The following is a 20,335-nucleotide window of genomic DNA, read 5'->3' on the forward strand; positions in this document are numbered from 1 at the left end:
CTTTCCCACAGCAATGGCTACATTCCAGAGAGTCAATCTCCAATTACTTAGAGATTAAAAGAGAAGCTAGGGCTCACCTGCAAATGCTGTGAGTTGTCGGCCATGCTATCTTCTCGTCTGCGGACTTCTTCCAATAACTGGGCGTTCTTCTTCTTTTCCAACTGTTGATTATGCTTGAGGTTAGCCACCTTTTTATTCTGATCCTTCATATGCCTGAGAAAAGCCAGCACAGCTTGATTAAATTCAACCACTAGAAGATCATATGTTATCACAATAGATTCTTTAAGTACTAAGCATAGAATATCTTGATATGGGCTCAGGAAAAAGTTGGGACCTAAGAATATTCCATTCATTCAACCATAAATATGTATTAAGCACTGACTTAATGCCACGTGCCAGAATGGAACTGAGACTGCAGTGGTAAATGAGACAGGTATAATCCTCATGGGGCTTAGAGTACAGTGGGTAAGACAGGCAAGTACCAGGGAAACACAACTTACGTTCCCTAATGTTGAAGGGAATACATAGTATGCTGTGAGAAAGGATAACATGCATGTGTGAACAGGTAGGGGGTGGGCGGAGATGGCTTTAGACACTGTGGCCAGGGGAGGCCTCCCTAAGGAGGTGAGATTGTGGTTGAGACTCAAAGGAGCAAACCAAGAGAAATGCCAGTGGAGGAGCTCCCCACCTAGACAGAACAACACAAGTAATTCCCAAAGCAGGAAAGGAGCTGGCTACTTCAAGGAAAGTGGAAGGCTGCAGCGAGGCTATCCCTGGGTGGGGAAAAGGTAGGTAGGAGATGGAACTGCAAAAGTAGGCAGAGTCTGGGCACACAGGGTCTTGAGGTCCATGATGTGGCATTTATTTTCTTCTAACTGGTTGCTGTTCTAATTGTTATTATTCTTTTGGATCATCTTTTTATTCTTAGATCATAATCCATTACTTTGATTTTAAAATAACAATTACAAGTCTCCTATCAAATACACTGTCATCACTTAGCTCAAACAGAATAACAGTTTGGCCAACCATAATGTTAAACAAAGTTCTGGTGCTTAGAGAAAAAGTTCTTAATGAATCTAATAGTATGTCAAAGTGCAAAATCATAAAGTGATCAAGTGGGTAAAAGACTAAGGATAAAGGATGAGTTAAAAAAAAAAAAAAAAAAAACGGGAGTTACGGGCTTAATGTAGACTATTTCGCCAGCAGCATTTAGCAAAACATTCCACAGACTTAGGCAACCATGTCCATGGCAGCTGTTATAAATCTAATCCAACACATGAGGAGGCACGAGGGTGGGACATAGGGCTCAGGAGCAGTGACTCCAAAAAGGAGGACAGAGGGAAGAATCTTTGGGGTCCCTCCTGATCTTTCGCCCCCTCTCTCTGCTACTGAGCCCTGACACCCAAATGAGCATCCTGAGAATCACTGCCTTTTGGAAATATAAACAAGATGCAAACTAGGTGCTAAACAGTGAACGTGTCAACCCGAAACAATTAAAAATCAAATGAAAACAGCTCTTCATAAGAAACTCTTATTTCGAGACCTCACAAAATTATGTACTCCCCCACTCTCTCCCACCCCAAGAAAATGAAGTTCAAGAAAATTGTTTATTCAGTCCAATAATCTTCTATTAGGAATTCTGCTAATAAATACATTCTGAACACTTTGTCTCCTTATGAATATTCATAGTAGCAACTGAAGCAGTGATTTAAATATTCTGGTGGCACTCAGGATGACATAAGGCAATATAGAATAACCATATCCTTGGTCATTACTTGGATTGCATTTTTCTCTGATATTTCCCCATTATTACCTGATAGAGCAACGTACACATATGAAACCACCAACTCAAGCCTACATGCTAATCTGCTTTTAGAAAATTATCTTTTGGGCTGAGCCCGTGGTGCACTCGGGAGAGTGCAGTGCTGGGAGCGCGGCGACGCTCCCGCCGCGGGTTCGGATCCTATATGGGAATGGCCGGTGCACTCACTGGCTGAGTGCCGGTCACGAAAAAAAAAAAGACAAAAAAAAAAAAAAGAAAATTATCTTTTGGTTACTGTAAAGATGTTAAGCACAACCTCTTGTTTCCCAGCTGAAAGAGGACGTAGTTTTTCCAAAGTTCACACTAACCCAGGGCAAGCAGATTTTCCAGTTCCTTAGGAAAGAAGGCCAGTGCTCAGTAAGAGGAAGCGATAGAGAGGTCAGTATGATTAGTGAGATTGTTTAATTAGAGGACATTTTTACAAAGAAATACTTTTTTTACTTTAAAGTATACTGTCAAATAGAATCAACTGCTAAATGACCCCCCACCCCCAGTACCAGTGATAAATAAAAGATATTATTACAAACATCATTTGTATAAAGAACTCCAACAAAGTTCCTGAAGCAGTCTGAACATAATAGACCTTACTTTCAGGGATACAGCAATGCTTTTTCAATCCAAAAAAAAAAAAAAAAAACAAATTTCAAATCCATGTGTCTCTTAAAGCTTTCTTGAATTAAGAATGAATGTTAAGAAAAATGGAAAACTGAGGTTCTGACACTGTGATGGAGGCCTCTCTTCAACATTCTCCAACCATTCCTTCAAATGCTGCCCTATTTAAGACACTAGTGGTTTAAAAAGACAAGTTGGGTTTGGAATGGTGCTGTTTACGATTTGGGCTGATGAGATCAATGCAGAGGAAGGTGATAAGAATGATCATCTTGTCTTTGTAGCTGTGACTGTCAATAGCAATATTTAAAGCATGCACTCTCCCCTGCAGTTGTGCCATGGTTTTCAAGTTTATTTCTAGCAGTCAAACCCATTCCTCTAATAAAAGCTTGCCTGAAAGTCAAAAAGGAAAAGAAAAATTGCTCTGGAGAAAAATGTCCTTAAAGAAAAGAAAATGCCCCCACAGAATCTGTGTGATGCTCAGTGAAAAAAAAAAAAAAAAAAAAAAAAAAAAAAAAAAAATGACCACAAGTGATTTTTGCTAGAAACAACTTCAGCATTTCCGAGAATAAAGTCTGTTAAGTGGCCTATCAGTCTTCACATTTTCCCCCACCTGCAGAAGTAAACCGACACTGAGTAAACTCAGTGCAGCTCTCAGCTGTCCCTAAAATCTGGAAGGGAGGGCCCCTGAGGGTGCAGACTACAACACCCTGTTGCTATACCACCCCAGAAGAAAGTGTCATTGACACCTCTTTTCCAAACTCCCATCCACTTGGCAACTTGGGCAATTCCAAGGCTCTGTCAGAGTCTGAGCTGCTATATCTTCAGAAAAGTTTCTTTGGAGTAAATTTTTTTCCAAGGAAACACCATCAAAAATATATTCAAGATACAAAATTTAAAAAGACAAAAGCAATTATGGGAGGAGGAAGAGTTGGAAAATATAGTGGGGTATGGTATATATATTAAATATATATTTCAATGTTCAATTTACATTGATCAGCTTCATAAAGCAGTTTCATAAAGCTAATTATGTCATTTTTAAAAATTCAGCCACCATTAAGGAATTTGGATTAAATAAAAAATTTCCAACAGAAATCAAGGTCAACAATGGCTACCATATTAAGAAAGAACGTAAGAGAGAACAGAATCCTGCTATTTTCAGTAGAATAGTCTGCCAAATTAAAACTAGAAAGTGTTCTCTAACTTGCCTATGAGAACGTATCAGACTTCGAAATTTCTAGAGTTACATAGCTAGGAGTATTGGACAGGAGGCACACACATTTCTTCAAGGGCATGTATATATTTGTGTATGTAGGAGAAAATCAAAAACTTCTTTTCTTTTAAAATCTCAGCAGAAACAAGAAGATGCCATTTTTTAAATCCATCTGCTCTCGAATACTTTAAAAGATTGATAATACTCACTGTTGGAGAGGATGCAGAAATCTGGTTCTCTCACATGTGGTCAGAAAGAGCATAATTTTTAAAAAAGCCATTTTGGGAAATCCATTTGGCAGTATCCATCAAAGGCACATACCTTTTATCCAAGCAAACCCTTCTTTCAGGATAGTAGCCTATAAAAATGCTTGCACACGTGCACAAATATGTATGTACAAACATTTTCATTACAACTGTAAAAGTGAACATTTGAAAACTGCCTAATTGTCCATCAGAAGGAAACTGACTGAAGAAATTAAGTACATTCAGAATATGGAATCAGGCTAGCTAAAAAGATTAAGGCAAAATGAAATATGAATTTGGAAAATCTTTCAAGAAATAACGTTAACCAAAAAAGAAAGCAGGTAGCAGAATAATACATGTAGCCTGATCTTATTTACATTTAAATATAAAAGCCTATCTGGATGTATATATACACACATGCATGTACATGGAAACTCCTGGAAACCCCACTCCAGTCTATAAACAATGGCTACCACTGAGGAAGGGAATGGGATTGAGGAATAAAGTGAACTTCAGTTTTTATTGTACGCATTTGTGTGTGCGGGGGTTAAGTGGGGTATAAATACATGTAAGAAAATGCACAGATATTAAGTGCACAAGTCAATGATTTTTAACCAATCAAAATATACAGCATTGTTATCACCCAGCTTCATGTGCCTCCCCCTGCCCAGAAGTAATTACTATTCATCTACATGGATTTGTTCTGCCTCTTCTATATTCTTTTGTGTCTGACTTCTTCCACTCAGCATAAGGTTTTTGAGACTCACCCATATTGTTGTGTGTATCAATTCATTCCTTGCTATGGATGAGTAGTACTCCATTATAGGAATACACTACAATTTGATTAGCTATTCCCTTGTTAATGGCTATTTGGGTGGTTTCAATTATTTTTACCATTAAGAACAAAGCTGCAATTCTTACACCAGTCTTTTTGTGGAAATAGGTTTTCATTTCTCTCAGATAAATAACTAAATGTATGTTTAACTGGGAATGTAAAATAGTACAACCCCCATGAAAGACTATTTCAGGGCTATATGAATCTTCCAGGAGCAGCTGCAATGCAGTGGCTAATAGCATAAACATTGGAGCCAGACTACCTGGGCTCCCACCAGAAGTCTGCCATTTCTAGCTGTGTGACCATGGGCAATTTTCTTAACCTCTTGGTGTCTCAGCTTAGTCACATAAAATATGGGAGTAATAATTGTATCTATCTCATAGGGCTATTGTGAAGGGCAGATGAGTTAGTACAAGTAAAATGCTCAGAAGAGACCCCTGCATATTCACTCTGTTTCACTCTTTGCTTGCACTAAGAATGTAATCATGTCCTGTGCAATACTGTGCACACATGTATAGTGGCTTGTTTCCCACACCAGAACAGCAGGTATTCTAAACACCTCAAACAATGGACTTTGGAATGCATTATTGAATACTTTTTGTCACACATTTAGCTTCCACTTGTGCTTAATAATGTGATGAGTTACATTCCTGGCAGTTTTCCTGATGGAAGCATTGCAGGAAGGTCATGACAAGCATGGGTAAGTGAGCTGGGATCCCGAAGCGACTGCCCAAGTAGCCGGGCCACACACACACAATGGAAGCTGACAATGCGTATTGCATGCAGAATTTCCGACAATAAAAGCTTTTACTTTTAACCACAGAGATGATCCCATTTTTTGAAGCTTGTAAATACCATTCAGTATTTTAGCATAGCTATAAATTTTAGAAAGCTAACATAAATATTCTAAAGATATTTTATAGCAAGCACAAATGTGTTAAAAGTCATGAGTATGATATCCCTTCTTGGAAAAGTAAGAATCTGGCCTGCCGCAGCTACATGAATCTAGCTCTTCTCCCAGCAAAGAGCCACCGGTCAGGCCAAGCTCTGAGGACTTAGCTCCAGAACAAGCCAGATCTCTTGGACTCTGCATTTTGTGGCAGCCTCTCAAGAGATGCCCAAGTGTTTGGGCACTAGCTTTAATGAAAGACCACTGCTTAAGTCCTTGTCCCCCACTTCAGTGGGGTACCCGAGCTCATCCCCCGTGCTTTCCGATGTGGCTTCCCTTTTCACTTTATTCCTCCTCCTCTCCCTCCCTATGGTACTTGCTCTGGAGGTGAGTACCTTCTGTCTCCTCCATGGTGCTTGGGGCTACACAAGGACTCGGAGACAAAGCCACTCTCAGATAAAGCACACGATGCCAACACGCCTTTTATCATTTACCAGGCCAGCAGGACATACCTGGAACTTGAAAACATAGCTAAAGAAAGAAAGTGTTAAAGAAGAGGGAGTGTTCAGATTTGAAAATTTGAGATGTAGAGCTTCCTGGAGGCAAAGAGCATTTTAGCTTTCTACCTTGTAATATCGGGCCCCACTAGCAAAAGCCTCCTTGGGCCTGATGAAGTGGTTGAATCATTTGAGACCGAGGGGGTTGAGAGGCAGGACAGTAAGACGCCCAAGACCAAGAACTTCACTGCCAGATTGGCTGCATTCTCATCACAGCAGCAATCCTTACAAAGTCTGTGACCCCCAGCCAAGTTATCTCCTTGGGGAGTGGGGGAGTTACATGATTTAATAATACTAAGGCTCTTGAAACAGTCCCTGGCACACAGTGAGTACTTTATAAACGTCAGCCTGACCCCCTGCCCCAAATCCTCTTCTAGAGCACATATCCACTTTCCCCTACCCTCACCATCAATCTTCTCACCCAAGCCGGGAAGACCTTGGGAGCAATCTTAGCAGGTTATACAGCAGAAGGTGGTCACAATTGGCAAGAGAAGGGTTTGTTTTCCTCATAGATATTTTACTCTGGGGGAAGTTCTGAAGGGCTGATTTCCTTCAAATGTTCTTCCTCATTCTGACCCCGAAGAAACCCCTCCCCCTAAGTATCAATGAAACACTGTCCCAAACATGAATGGAACCCACTGACTGAGAGCTGAAGCTAGAGAGAAAAGATGGTGGGGGACTATTAGGGAAAACCCCAGGGATGGGGAGCAGAGACAGCCGGGTTGATTGCTGATTCCCCCTTCCCCCCTCCATATGTTCTAGGTAGGATTAGCATGAGCCCACAGGAAACTCAAAGGGGAAAGGCAAGGCCTGTATCTCACCATCCTTAGGACTCAGTGTTCAACCTGTGAGTATCTAATAACAACACACTATTCCTAGCAAGCAGGCCCTACATAGTTGTAAGGGTCACGTAATTAACTAACAAGACTGGCTCTGATTTACTATTGACCAGATAAATTTCTTATCACTTGTCCTCCCATCTAGGTCTGGTGTCCCACAGAGCACAAGGTGGTCATGTGGGTCTGAGAACGGTAGCCCTGGGATGGTTATTGCTCTCATTGCCAAGCACTAAATGTGCTGTCAGGTTTACATCCCTTTCACTGCAAACTGGACTACATGCTCAGGCTTCTGAGCCCACATGGTCCAAGTTGGTGGCCAATTCACCACGTGGAGAGCCCAAAGCAGGGTTCCTCTGCCATGTCCGCCTGCCCAGCAAGTTGCCCTTGCTTTGGTATGTCGTGACTCCACGTATTCCCTGAGTGCCTCAACGACCTGCCCAGAGCCAACAGTGCAGGAGCACACACAGGCAAACAGGGAGTGGGCAGACCCCTTTTCTCCATCACTGCCTGCCTGGACCACAACGCTCTTCTCTCCTCCCTGTCTCCCTGCTTCCACTCTTGCTCCCTTCTTAATCCATTCTCCACTCATCAGCAAGAGCGAGTGTTTCAAGACACATCAGGTCATGCACTTATTGGCATACAAATCCTCCAGTGGCTTCCCATTTCCCAAAGAATAAAATCATACACCTGTGGACCTTCCAGCCAGATTCTACACACACCGTCCTTACCCTTAGCCCCAGAAGCCAGAATCCAGTCTTCCTTCAGTTCCTAAAATATGCCAGCTCTTTCCCACCAGAGCACACAGGCACAGGCTGTTCTCTCCATCTGGAACTCCTGGCCATGACCACCACTCCTCTATGACTGACCTTCATCCTTTGGGTCTCAGCTGAAGTAATGCCTCCTCAGAGTGCCCTTTTCTGGGCACCAAACCAAGTATGGCCCTTCCCTGACTAAAACTCTCTCGGACCACACCCTGTGCACTTGCTTCCTAGCAAGCACCACAATATATAATCTTACATTTACTTGCATTTTGAAATGCTTACTGACTGTTCCACCGTAGTCAAGCATTCCTACCAGGACAGGGTCTGTCCCTAGATGTGCACCAGAGTGAAGGAATGGCTCCTAACCACTTCCTCTCCAGCCCAATCTACCATCATCTTTCAGCTGGACGAGGAGGCCAGCTCCAACTGGTCTATCCAATGCATTCTCCGAGAGGCCATGGAAAGTACACAGATAGGATTACATCCCCCTCCCACCCAAAACTTCTCACTGGATTTCCACCCCCTGTGAAAATGCCATGCTTCTTCCATGACTTCTACCGGATCTAACTGCCGCCTCCCTGTCTTACCTCATCCCACACCCCCAGTCACACTGGCCTTCCATTTGCACCCTGACACACCAAGTCCTGCGGTCCTCAGGGCTTCTGCACACATGCTTTCCTCTTCTGGAAACTCTACCTCAACCCTACCCCATCCCCCTCATCACAGATAACTCATATTTATCCCTCTTACTTCAGCGTAAATGCTTTGTCCTCTGGGAAGCCTTCTCAGAAAGGCTTCAAGAAAGTTCGGTCCTCCTGTTACAAACTCCCAAATCACACTGTGTGCTGCGCCAAGAACCTGTCCCACTTCTGATCCTTTCCTGTCTTCCTTGTTCTGCTATAAGTACCTGGTGTGCAGTGCTCACACCTGTCCTATTCTCTTCTCTTCTCCCAGGAGCGACCACAATGCCTTGTCCATCACCAACAGATTCTGCTGCATTAAATCTAATTCTTAAACCTGCCCTCTCTATGGTCAAAGGATAAAACAGGCCCCCTTTTGTATACCACATGCTTTATGTGAACTCTTACAATTACTTAGAAACATGTATCTAGGGAGTTACATGAATTAAGTTTGTTCTCACATTTGTTTTCAGAAAAGCATGTTCTATAAAAAACTCAATTTCATATAATGAATATTAGTTGATTATCTTTGAAATGGTACCCCACAGCAAAAAAAAAAAAAAAAAAAAAAGAAACCTGGATGAATACAAATGAGTATTATTATCTGGTGCTAACATCTAGCATTCTTAGTCCTATAAAGGTCATTTTCAAAATTAAACTAAAAATCTAAGAGACTGTGGCAAATAAATAAGTAAATGACCTAGTTATCACTTATGTAATTTAATTTGTATTCAATAGATGGCTTTAAAAATTTACACAGTTCACAGAAAACTGATAACTTGTTCTCATCGATGTTGCTGAGAAAAAGTCTGGAACAGTAGTCAGCACACTTTTTGTGTAAAGGGCCAGAAAGTAAATATCTCAGAATTTGCAGGCCATACAGCCTCTGTTGAAACTTCTCAACTTTGCCTCTACTTTGTCATTGTAGTGCAAAAGCATCCACTGACAATATGTATACACATGGCTGTGGCTGTTTTCCAATAAAATTTATTTACAAGGACAGGCAGCAGGGCTAGATTTGGCCTCTGGGCCAGAGTTTGCCTACCCCTGGTCTAGAACATGTAGCAATAATCATCACAGCAGCAAATGCTCATATCACATCACTTATCCTGTGACAACACATGATGTGCTGTAAGCACTTTACCTATATTAACTTACTCCTCACAACAGCCCTCTTAGGTAGGTCCTGTTTGTTTATTCCTTTTACAGATGAGGAACCTGTCTGAAGTTACAGAGCTAGTTGAGTGTCAGAGCCAGGATTCTCAGTCTGGCTCCAGAGACCATTCCTCACCCCTTCACCTCAGCACTATGCCAAGCACCTGTGCAGAATGTTGCAGAGCTCCTTCCCACACTGTCTTGCTTCTTCTTCTCCCAAGCAGCCTCCGAAAGTTCTATGGAGCAGAACCTGAAAGTCTTGGTTGACTGTCAGAGAACTAGATACAAATGAGGTAATTATTAGAGAGTCTTAGCTTTCCACCAGGAAAGCTTTGGATTGGAAGGCGGGAGCTTAACAGCTTAAATGTCACAGTGGCAGCAACGGTTATTGCAACGAGGGCCCGACTACAAAGCAGAACACAAAACCAACAAGGGTGCCGCACAATTTCACTGTTAATTTCCATTCTCTGAACCCATTAACCACCTTTGAACAAATTATTAGGTTTTATGGATGAAACCATCAACCAAGATTGTATTTCACATCCTGGAATTTCATATCATAATGAATTTGGTTCTTCTTCCTGCACAGACTGAATCAGAGACCAAGCATTTGGGGATGACAAAATAAATGAAGACAAAGGTTGAAGCTCAACAAGAAGGCAAAGTAAGAGAAAGACAGAAGGACAAGGACAGTACAGATATCAGGGAACAGATGTGAGGACAGAACTTCTGCAACCATGGGAGCAAACCTAAGACAGGGCAAAACACAAAATGAAAACTCCTGCCCTCTTCCCACCTCATATCTTTTCTTTGCACATCATTCACTTCTTTTGAAGTGAAAAAAAAAAAAAATGGAATCTGAACACTTTCAAAACAAAACATTCGTATAATTGCCACAATTCCATGGAGTACTGTATCCTTCTAAAAGCCTACGACTCCACTGTTAGACATAGGCACATTAGGGCCAATTTGGTAGGGTGTCAGCTGTATTTACAGTTTGGGGTAATATAAAAACATATGGAAACTGTGAAAATTGACCCCCAGGGGACTAATGTTGGAGGAAACCAACATTCCACAGTCTGGCCAGAGGTTGGGGGCGATTTGCCCAGACAATATACAGCCAAATCAACCTATGAGCACAAGGGGCACTTCATGTATGCAAGACCTATTTTTATTACATCCAATCTGGAATTGGGCTGCAGCAGCCCAGACATAAAATAAAGTGGAGGTGTAAGAAGATAAAAATCTTACAGGGTGATTTTCCAGGTTAGAGTAAAGAAATAATGTTGGAGTTTATATTATTTGCTATCAGAAATCAATTTTAAAATATTGTTACATAATAAAAACACCCTCTGTTTTCAGATGTCAGATAATGTATCAGGTGCTGTGCTAAGCACTGTAAAAATATAATCTCAATGAAATGAAACAGCATATTTACATGGAGGGTATTTTATCAACATTTTACAGATGAAGAAACAGGTTTATAGAGGTTAAGTAATTTGCCCCACATCATACGGTTAGTGAGTAGGGGATGCAGAACTTGAGGCTTTGTTTCTTTGATGACAAAGATCATGGTTTTATCTGTTATGCCAAATAAGAATAATAAAATATTATTACACATTATTATGAGATCTTAGCCACAAAAGTGAATGGAACATACTCACCAGTCCTAGACATTCCATTTTGAAAGTTACAATCTTTTTTTTTTCTCTGTGAAGTAGGCAAAGTCTCAATAAAGCAAGTTACACTCTCTTTAGGATCTGGTCCATCTGAGATATGGCTTATCAGGCCATCCCAAAGATAATTTGGACCACTGCTGAATTAGTTTTCTATGGCTGCATAACAAATTACCACAAACTTAGCAGCCTAAAAGTTTATTATCATTTATTATCTCCCAGCTCCTGTGGGTCAGAAGTGCGGACACAGCTTAGCTGGTCCTTTTGTTCATGGTCTTACCAAGCTGAAATCAAGGTGTCAGCCAGACGGCATTTCTCATCTATAGGCTTAACTGGGGAAGACTGCGCTTCCAAGCTTGGTCATGTCATTGGCAGAATCCCTTTCCTTGCAGCTGTATGACTGAGGTTCCCAGTTTTTTCTTGGCTGTTGGCTAGTGGCTGGAGGCTGCGGAGGTCCTGGAAGCCACACAAAGTTCCTTGCCATGTGGCCCTCTACCAGGCAGCTTGCAACATGGCTGTTTGATTCTTCGAGGCCAGCAGGAGAATCTCTCTCCAGTCTGCTAAGATGGAGTCTTACAGAAGGTAGCATAATCAAGGGGGTGGTATTCCATCACCTTTGCCACACTCCATCGGCTAGATCCAAGTCCCAGGTCCTGCCCACACTCAAGTGGAGGAGATTATACAAGGGTGTGAAAACCAGGGGGTGGAGATCATGGGGCCATGCCAGAATTCTGTCTCCCATATGCTCTTTCCAATAGAATTCTGTGCAATTATGGAAATGTTCCACTTCCATGCTGTCCAGTATGGTAGTCACTAGGCACGTGTGGCTACTGAACACCTGGAATGCAGCTAGTGCAACTGTGGAAGTGATTTTTAATTAGTATCGCATTTTAATTAATTTAAATTTAAATAGTCAAATGTGGCTAGTGGTTACCATGTTGGACAGCACAGATTTATTCGGACATTACCCAGTGTCCAAATTATATGTTAATTAAAAAAAATTTTTTTTTAAACCTTTGCCTTTATATGTGTGCTATCCTTTCTAAATATTTCATAATCTTTTTACTGCCAATTCAAAACAATTCTTAGGAACTATTTACCTTAGTATGTATCTAACAGACTTCATTTTTCCATTGTCCTAAACTTCTTCCAAACCATTTTCATCAGTGCAATCTAAGGCATCTGGAAGGCCTAACTTATGGCCAATGAGGGGTTGTGGTAATTTACGCATCCTTACACTTTCCCAAGTATTTATCCCCATGACAACATACTACAAAAATAAATGCCTGTTCTTTCCACTCTTCTCATAACTCAAACCTCTTCTCTTAGTCTGCTGTGAATGAGTAAAACAGAATCAGTAGTGGGTGGTGGCTGCAACAAAAGTCAATGAAGGATAACAAAGTGGCAGAATTATCGGCAAAGAGGGTGTAAACCACTTCCCCCCAATTATATGAGAAGACAGAACAAACCACTTCCCTACACAATTGCCTCAGCATAACTAACCACTTCCAAAATCCATCACTGCAATGCCACCTGTTTCAGTTTCTTATGATGACATGTTTTTCCTAACTCAGCAGTTTCTAAACAGTGTTCTCGCAGCACTAGCTCTAAGGTATGTTAATAATGGTTACCAAAGAATAAAACAAAAACAAAACAAAACAAAAAACCAAGAAGGGCTAGGATCAAGTAAGTATTGATAGCATAGACAGTATGTAAACAGGTTTCTTATTCTGCAGGACTTTTCAGAGCCTTTAATATTATAAAGTGCACTAGGAATCTCCAAAAAGGGACACTGTAGGGTGTGTTTGTTAGACTTATTTGACCAAAACCCTTAATTCTCCCAGGATAACCCCACTGAATTATTGTTCTGAGGTATAAAGTGTGAGGAATAACATTATTAGTCCCACACTTAGTCATTAGTGTATCTGCTCAATGATTTTTGCTGTACCTGTGCACCAACTGTGCTATATACTTCTTTCTTTAAATATTTTTACATTACATACTTTTTGACCTTAGATTCTTCCTGAGCAAGAACCAGTGGAATCATATGTTCAGTCTGCAAATGTATGGATATTATAGTACAAAAAAGGCATAGATAATAAAATACTTAAATGTTCATCTATACCACCTAAATGCATCCTAATTTTCAAACATGTAATTAACAACGGCAAAGATTTATTGGTGCTACTAGAGGTGATACAAACAGGATTTTGTAGCAAATCCACATCTTCCATGTTCAGACGATGAGACTCTTGCTCAGAGCAGTTCTCTGACTTGCGCACGCTCACTTGGCTAGTATGATTAAGACACTCAGAACCACTGGGAATTGCCAGGCAAACTATGAGGTACAAGAAGTTATCTCTAGTTGTCACTGCCAGTCCCCAGTTTTCATCAATTGGAGCTGCTTAAAATGCTCTCTTGTTGCTCAGTACCTGAGTAAGCCACCCTCTTTGCTGTCGCCCATCAACTTTATTATTCCCAGTAAGGTGGAGACAGTTAACTTTCACTCTCCCCTGAAGAAATCCCAGCCCTGACCAACCGGGATTCTGCTTAGAAGCAGAATAATGCCTTTCCTTTGCTTCTCAAAGGCAGTTCCAACAGCCACGCAGGCTGAATCTGGGGGCCCTGTTAATAGCTTCAGGCTAGAAACAGGTCTCAGAAAGAGGCAGAAAGTGCCAGTGGGGCAGAGTGAGCTTAAAGCTGTGACTTGGAGACTAACTGCATGAGCTCAAATCTCAGATCAACCACTTCTTCACTGAAGGACCTGGGACAAGTGAGTTAATTTCTCTTGTATCAGTTTCCTCCCCTGTGAAACAGGATATGAACAGTAACATAATACCTACTCAGATGAGAAATAAATGAGATAATGTATGAAGAATGTATGGCACATAAGAATGAGTCCACACATGCCACATTACAGTAATCTTAATGTTAAGGAAAATAATAATAATAATAACAACAACAACAACAACAATGGCTTCTGTCCTCCTTGAATCCAGGGTGGTTCACTTTGGAGGACAGATACATGCCTTTGCTCAGTGACACCTGTTAAAGGAGACTGTGTTGGACAAAGCTGTTGAAGAGAAGGTTCCCATCCCCTCAATCCCACACCCCACTGCAGATCCCTCTGCAGACAGATGGCACCTGTCTGCAGTCCTGGTTTATCTCAGCTCCACGGTTAAAAGCCAAGACCTCATGGGAGGCAATGTGACAGAGTCAGTGAGGGCTTCTGGAGGCAGTGTCTGGCCTCTCACTTTACTGGCTGTATGGCCTCAGGTCTGGGGTCTGACCAAAGTCACTTTAAAAGCAATAAAGAAATAAAGATGTGACATTTCTTGTACCCCTGAGTTTGTGGAACAGGCCTCAGCTCTGCTATATAAGTTATAACCACCCCCAACCACTTCCTACTCACGAGATATACCTGAGCACCTCTCATTTCATCTATCCTTCATGTGAGCCAATGCACTTCTGCTGTTTCAGATGCCCCTTGGAAAGATCTTCTACATGGTAATGGTTACTCAGACCAAAAAACAGTCAGAGAATACCAAGGGCTGGTTCAGAACTCTATTTATCTCACGAAGACTCTGAAGAATACAATGATCTCCCAGGTTTCCTGCAGAGCCACCTGCAGATTCCTGATCCCAGGAACATCAACCATCCTTCTCATGCTTCCTTCTTCTTAACCAAGCCTATTCTCTCAAAGGACAGAATTTTCCATACTTGAGTCATGGCAGAATCTTTACCTGAAGGACACAGGAAAATCCTGGGCACCCACAGTTTTTCACACCCTTTCTCGTTTCCACCTGGATGGCAATACTTCTGAAACTCCCAGAGGCAGGGTGGCCCAATTTTGAGAAATGTTGCCCCATTTAAAATCTACGTATCAGCCATCAGGACTCCCAACTCAGGTTCATAAGCAGGCATGCTACCAAATATAGCATTATATCAGCCTCTCTCTGGACTAGGCAATGTTCATGTTACATACACGTGAACTTGTTTAATCCTCATGACAACCTTAGGACAAAAATACTATAGAACAGAAAAGTGAAATGAACAGGTAAGCAACCTGCTTAGAGGGCTCATCCACCTGGAAGGAGGCAGAACTGGGCTTCCATCCCATTCTGTTAGACTCCAGAACTGATGTCATTTTCCTAACCTGACAAGCTATTCTCAGATTTACTGCACTTGCTAATTTCCTATTATCAGAGCTAACCAAGATAATCCTTCCACTTTAAAGAAAAACCCGTTGCCCAGCTGTAAGATTGTTTTTCCAAAGCCTATCCCTGCCATCCTCATCAGCTGTTCCAAGTACCTTCTCTTCTTCCCACCACAGAAAATCCAGTAAATACCCACTTCCCACATCAGAGGACACACACACATAAACACACACAGAGATACATATTTCTATTTATTTCACACACACACATATATTTATGCTTACATATTTCCTGTGTATTTATATTTATTTTACACACATACACCTCTAGCAATGCATCTCCTCTTTAGGCAAATGCTCTGTCTGTTATATAAAACAGACACCACGTAGACTAAAAATAATCTTAGACTCTGCGAAGACAGACATCAGAGTAGGCCTGCTCTAACATTCCGCATACAGCATCCATGGAAACCGTTTACCCAGGGAAAGGCTGAGGTTTGAGAAATAACATAATTTTAGAAAGTTCCTATAGGATAATGTATGAATGACTCTTTATCATACATAGCTGTAGCATAATTTAAAATGAGAAATAAAGTCATATTATATAGACTGATTTTTCTATACTAGTAGGTAATAAGGCATATTTAATATTTTTACTCTTACAAGAAATAAGCCATCAATATTAATTAGATGAATACTAAAGATATTTAACTAGATTCAAGATAAAGCAGAAAAATGGACTTCATTTGCAAAAAGTGGGTGTTTTGTTCTGCTAATAGGATCTCAACCTCATGTTTCTCAGCCAATGCAGTGATTCTGATTACTATTAGGCCCATTTGCTGGTATAAATCATAAATTCTTTCTTTTTGCCCCTTACAAAATCAGAATTCTTTCTTCAAAGGAGAAAGAAGCACAAAAGACTTTTCTTCTATCCCAACTGAGGAAACTGAAAACCCCTATTAAATCAACATATCCAAAGTCCAACCTGGCGGAAAAGCAACATTCTAATTGCTATGGTTTGAACGTGTCCACCAAAGTTCATGTGTTGGAAACTTGATCCCCAGTGTGGTGGAGTTTGGAGGTGGGGCCTAATGAGAAGTGTTTGAGTCATGGGGGCACCACTCTCATGAATCAGATTAATGCCATTATTTTGGGAATGAGTTCCTTATAAAAGGATGAGTTTAGCCCTCTCTTGCTTTCTCTCTTGCTCACTCTCACCCTTCTTGCCCGTCCACCATCAGCCATGGAATGACACAGCAAGAAGGCCCTTACCAAATGCCAGCCCTGGATCTTGGACTTCCCAGCCTCCATAATTATGAGAAATAGATTTCTACATATTACAAATTACCCAATCTGTGGTATTCTATTATAGCAGCACAAAACATACTAAGACACTATTCACAAGTAATGTGTCAAATACTTATTAACTTTTTGTACCATAGTGAACCTATGCTGCTTATATTTCTAATTAATTGATTTTCTTTCCATTTGAATTTTTTTTAATATTACATTTTAATATGTATCATCTAGAAAACCAGGGTATTTGTGTACTTTCTGAATGCAGAAGTGATATGATAAGGAACTGTAACTTTCCCGGCTGATGGTGTTTATTTTCTACATTGCTGTTTGGAGAAAACTGATGAAATGAAAAGTCCTAGTAACACCTGAAAATGTGATAGTTTAAAAAAAAAAATCATAGATTTCTAACTGACTGAACTGTTGGGAGTAGAAATTTTATGATGCAGATTTACAAATCTGTATGAACTAGAAGCATTTCCTGGGCAATTAATCATGGGGAACTTTTATGTAAAAACACATCTCAATTGAACTATTCTCATGTGAATCCACAAGCTGCAATGACTAATTATAACTCTCAAACCTGTGCAGTTTGCTGAAATGCTTTTCTTCAGGCCATTAAAAATACCATTACAACATACAAATTCAGCTAGAAGAATAAACTAACTACGGGAAGTTACAATTACAGAAAGGAATTATTCAAAGTATGTGACCTTTGCACAAAAATGATGCACATTTATTTGATACTACAGACTCTCCTCTATTTCTCCACTTTGATAGGTCTGTGTAATTCCCACTAACAATAATGAGCGATATGTGCTAAAAATGAATAGCTGCTAACTCCAGCCATCTGTGCATTCCTGGTACAAATAAAATTGAATGTCATCACTACCCTATTGGATTTCTTGGTAATGCTCTTTGCTGATAAGAACTTTGAAAAAATACCAATGGCTCTTTTTTTTTTTTTTTTTTGACTCATTCAAAGCATGCCCATTCCCCCTGCTACATAAAGGAGTCTATTCTACTCTGAATCCAGGCAGCTCATGAGAGGTGAGGGTGAGATAAATCCCCGCTTATCAAGATAACTGTTTCCCCACTCAGTATAAATGGAGACAAAGTATACCCAGACTCAAATGATTAAAATGGCCAAATTCTTAGCAGGTTAACTCATTACTTTTCATCCTTCTCTGCCAGCCCTGAAAGCTAAGTAGCTGTCTTAACAGCCCGCAGCAATCACTTCCAAACAACTCTCCTGCCCTACAACTATGCTAAAATGGAGTTAATTCATTTTTCCTTTATGAATTACTAGCTGTCAAAAATCTGAGCAAGGCTCCAAGCTTTAATGGAAACCTTTGAAAAGAGAGACCTTGCACTGGAGAACCCAAGATGGTATTCTGAGAAGCCAGAAAACCTGGAAGACTGTAAAGCCACTGGTCAGGAATTGGAAATATGTGTGTGGGGGTGGGGGGGTGAAGAGAAAGGCCAGTGTGACTACCTCCAATGGTACAGGTACCTTCACTTCCCTGAGCAGTCTGTTCATCTGCACTAAGCCAACTTTTTCGAGCGCCCCTTCATCCACCCCTCTTAGGAATGTGTGTTAAGTCCCACTTCCCAAAACCCAAGGGTCTAATTATCAGGTGGATCACTTCTTCCTCTAGAGCCACACAGAAGGCTGTGGTGCTTGGGATCCTCTCTTAGGTTCGATCATTAGATCTAGTTTTATATGACATATGATGACAGAACTGCTAAAATATTTATTAGTTTGGCTAACAACTAAAGAAAAAATGGTAATCACAGCTCTCTGGAGAGGCTTTTTAAATTTCGTTTTATGGCACTATAAAAGAAGGCCATACCCTGAGCATTTAAATGGGCAAATTATTTGGTTGGAAGAGGCTCAGATTTTGAACTTCAGTTACATCAGTAGACATAAAAGCTAAACAAATATTCAATGTAAGGGTCCATTTCAAAGGTAGCTAAGACATTACCAAAAGAGGGTAAGCACCTATTTCACATAAATGATCGCGTGTGTGTTTGTAAGAGTATATATGTTTGGGGTCAAGATTACACTTTGAGAAAGTTCTTAATATTTGGTAAACTGTTCCTAATCCTACCTCATTGCACGTTCAAAGAAGCAGTGCCAATATAAAGTTGACAACTGGTAATTAATTTGTAAGAAGTATCTTTAATTACAATATTACGAATCCACTTTCTTTATCTGAGAGCATAATTTTTTAAGCTATCACCCTTCCAACTTATTAAAAATATTAACTATTAGACAGAATTTTTAATAGAACATACCAAATACAAGTGTAAAATTACCAGTATACAAGAAAAAATAAGAGTCATATATCTAGTAAAGGTCTAGTATCCATAAAATACAAATATAAATAACACAATTCAACAATAAAAAGACAAATAACCCAATTATACACAGGCAAAGGATTTAAACAGACATTTCTTCAAATTAGATATACAAATGGCCAATAAGACCATGAAAAGGGGTTCAACATCACTAATCATTAGGGAAACGCAAATCGAAACCACAATGAGATACTACTTCATACCCACTAGCCTGGCTATGATCAAAAAGACAGACAATGACAAGTGTTTGTTAGAATGTGGAGAATTTGAAACAATTATATCTTTCTGGTGAGAAAGTAAAATGGCACAGCCACTTTGGAAAACAGTTTGGCAGTTCCTCAAAAAGTTAAACATAGAGTTAACATATGATACAGCAATTCCACCCCTAGGTGTATGTCCACAAGAAAAGAGAACATATGTCCAAACACCAACTTGTACATGAATGTTCGTAGCAGCATTTTTCATAACAGCTAAAAAGGGAAAACAATCCAAAATTCAATCAAATGATGAATAGATAAACAAAAGGCGTCATACCCATGCAATGTAATATTATTCATCAATAAAAAAGAATGAAGTATTGACACATGTTACAACATAGATGAAACTCCAACACATTATGCTATGTGAAAGAAGCCAGCCACAAAAAGATCACATATTATATGATACCATTACATGAAATGTCCTGAATACTCAAATCCTTAGAGACAGAAAGTAGATTAGTGGTCTCCAGGAGCTAGGGGTAGGGAGAATTAAAGGGGGAACGAGGAGTGACTGCTAGTGAGTATGGGGTTACTTCCTGGGATGACGAAAATTTAATTCTAGGATTAGATAGCGGTGATAGTTGCACAACCTTGCAAATATACCAACAACCACTAAATTGTACACTTTGAAAGGGTGAATTTTATGGTATGTGAATATATCTTAATAAAAAAATCACACATACTAGTAATAAAAAATTAAATAGTACAAAAGAGTTTATAAAAAGAAAAATTATATTTCCCTTCCCCCTCTCCCAATAACCATACCACTGTTAGGGGTTTCATGTCAATCTTTCCAGAAATTTTTTAGGCATAATGCAGCATAGACACACATCCCTTTAGAAATACAATGCACAATGCTATACATTTTATGATATGTCGTGGACATCTTTCCATGTCCACCAGGGTAGAGAAGGGGGCTGGAGCGAGACACTGGAGCAGAAGGTGGAGAAGAAGGAGGGAATGCTAGGCAGGAACCAGAAA

General features: G+C 40.3%; 1 protein-coding gene across 1 annotated transcript in view; it reads right to left on the minus strand.

Annotated features, from left to right (window-relative positions):
* ERC2 (ELKS/RAB6-interacting/CAST family member 2) overlaps positions 1–20,335 on the minus strand; it is a 799,084-nt gene that overhangs the window by 311,073 nt on the left and 467,676 nt on the right. Inside the window, exon 14 of the mRNA XM_063113405.1 lies at positions 78–213. Within this exon, the coding sequence (XP_062969475.1) occupies positions 78–213 (136 nt within the window). The remainder of the gene's footprint in view (positions 1–77; positions 214–20,335) is intronic.

Source organism: Cynocephalus volans, chromosome 11 (genome assembly GCF_027409185.1).
Source record: "Cynocephalus volans isolate mCynVol1 chromosome 11, mCynVol1.pri, whole genome shotgun sequence".
NCBI lineage: Eukaryota > Metazoa > Chordata > Mammalia > Dermoptera > Cynocephalidae > Cynocephalus > Cynocephalus volans.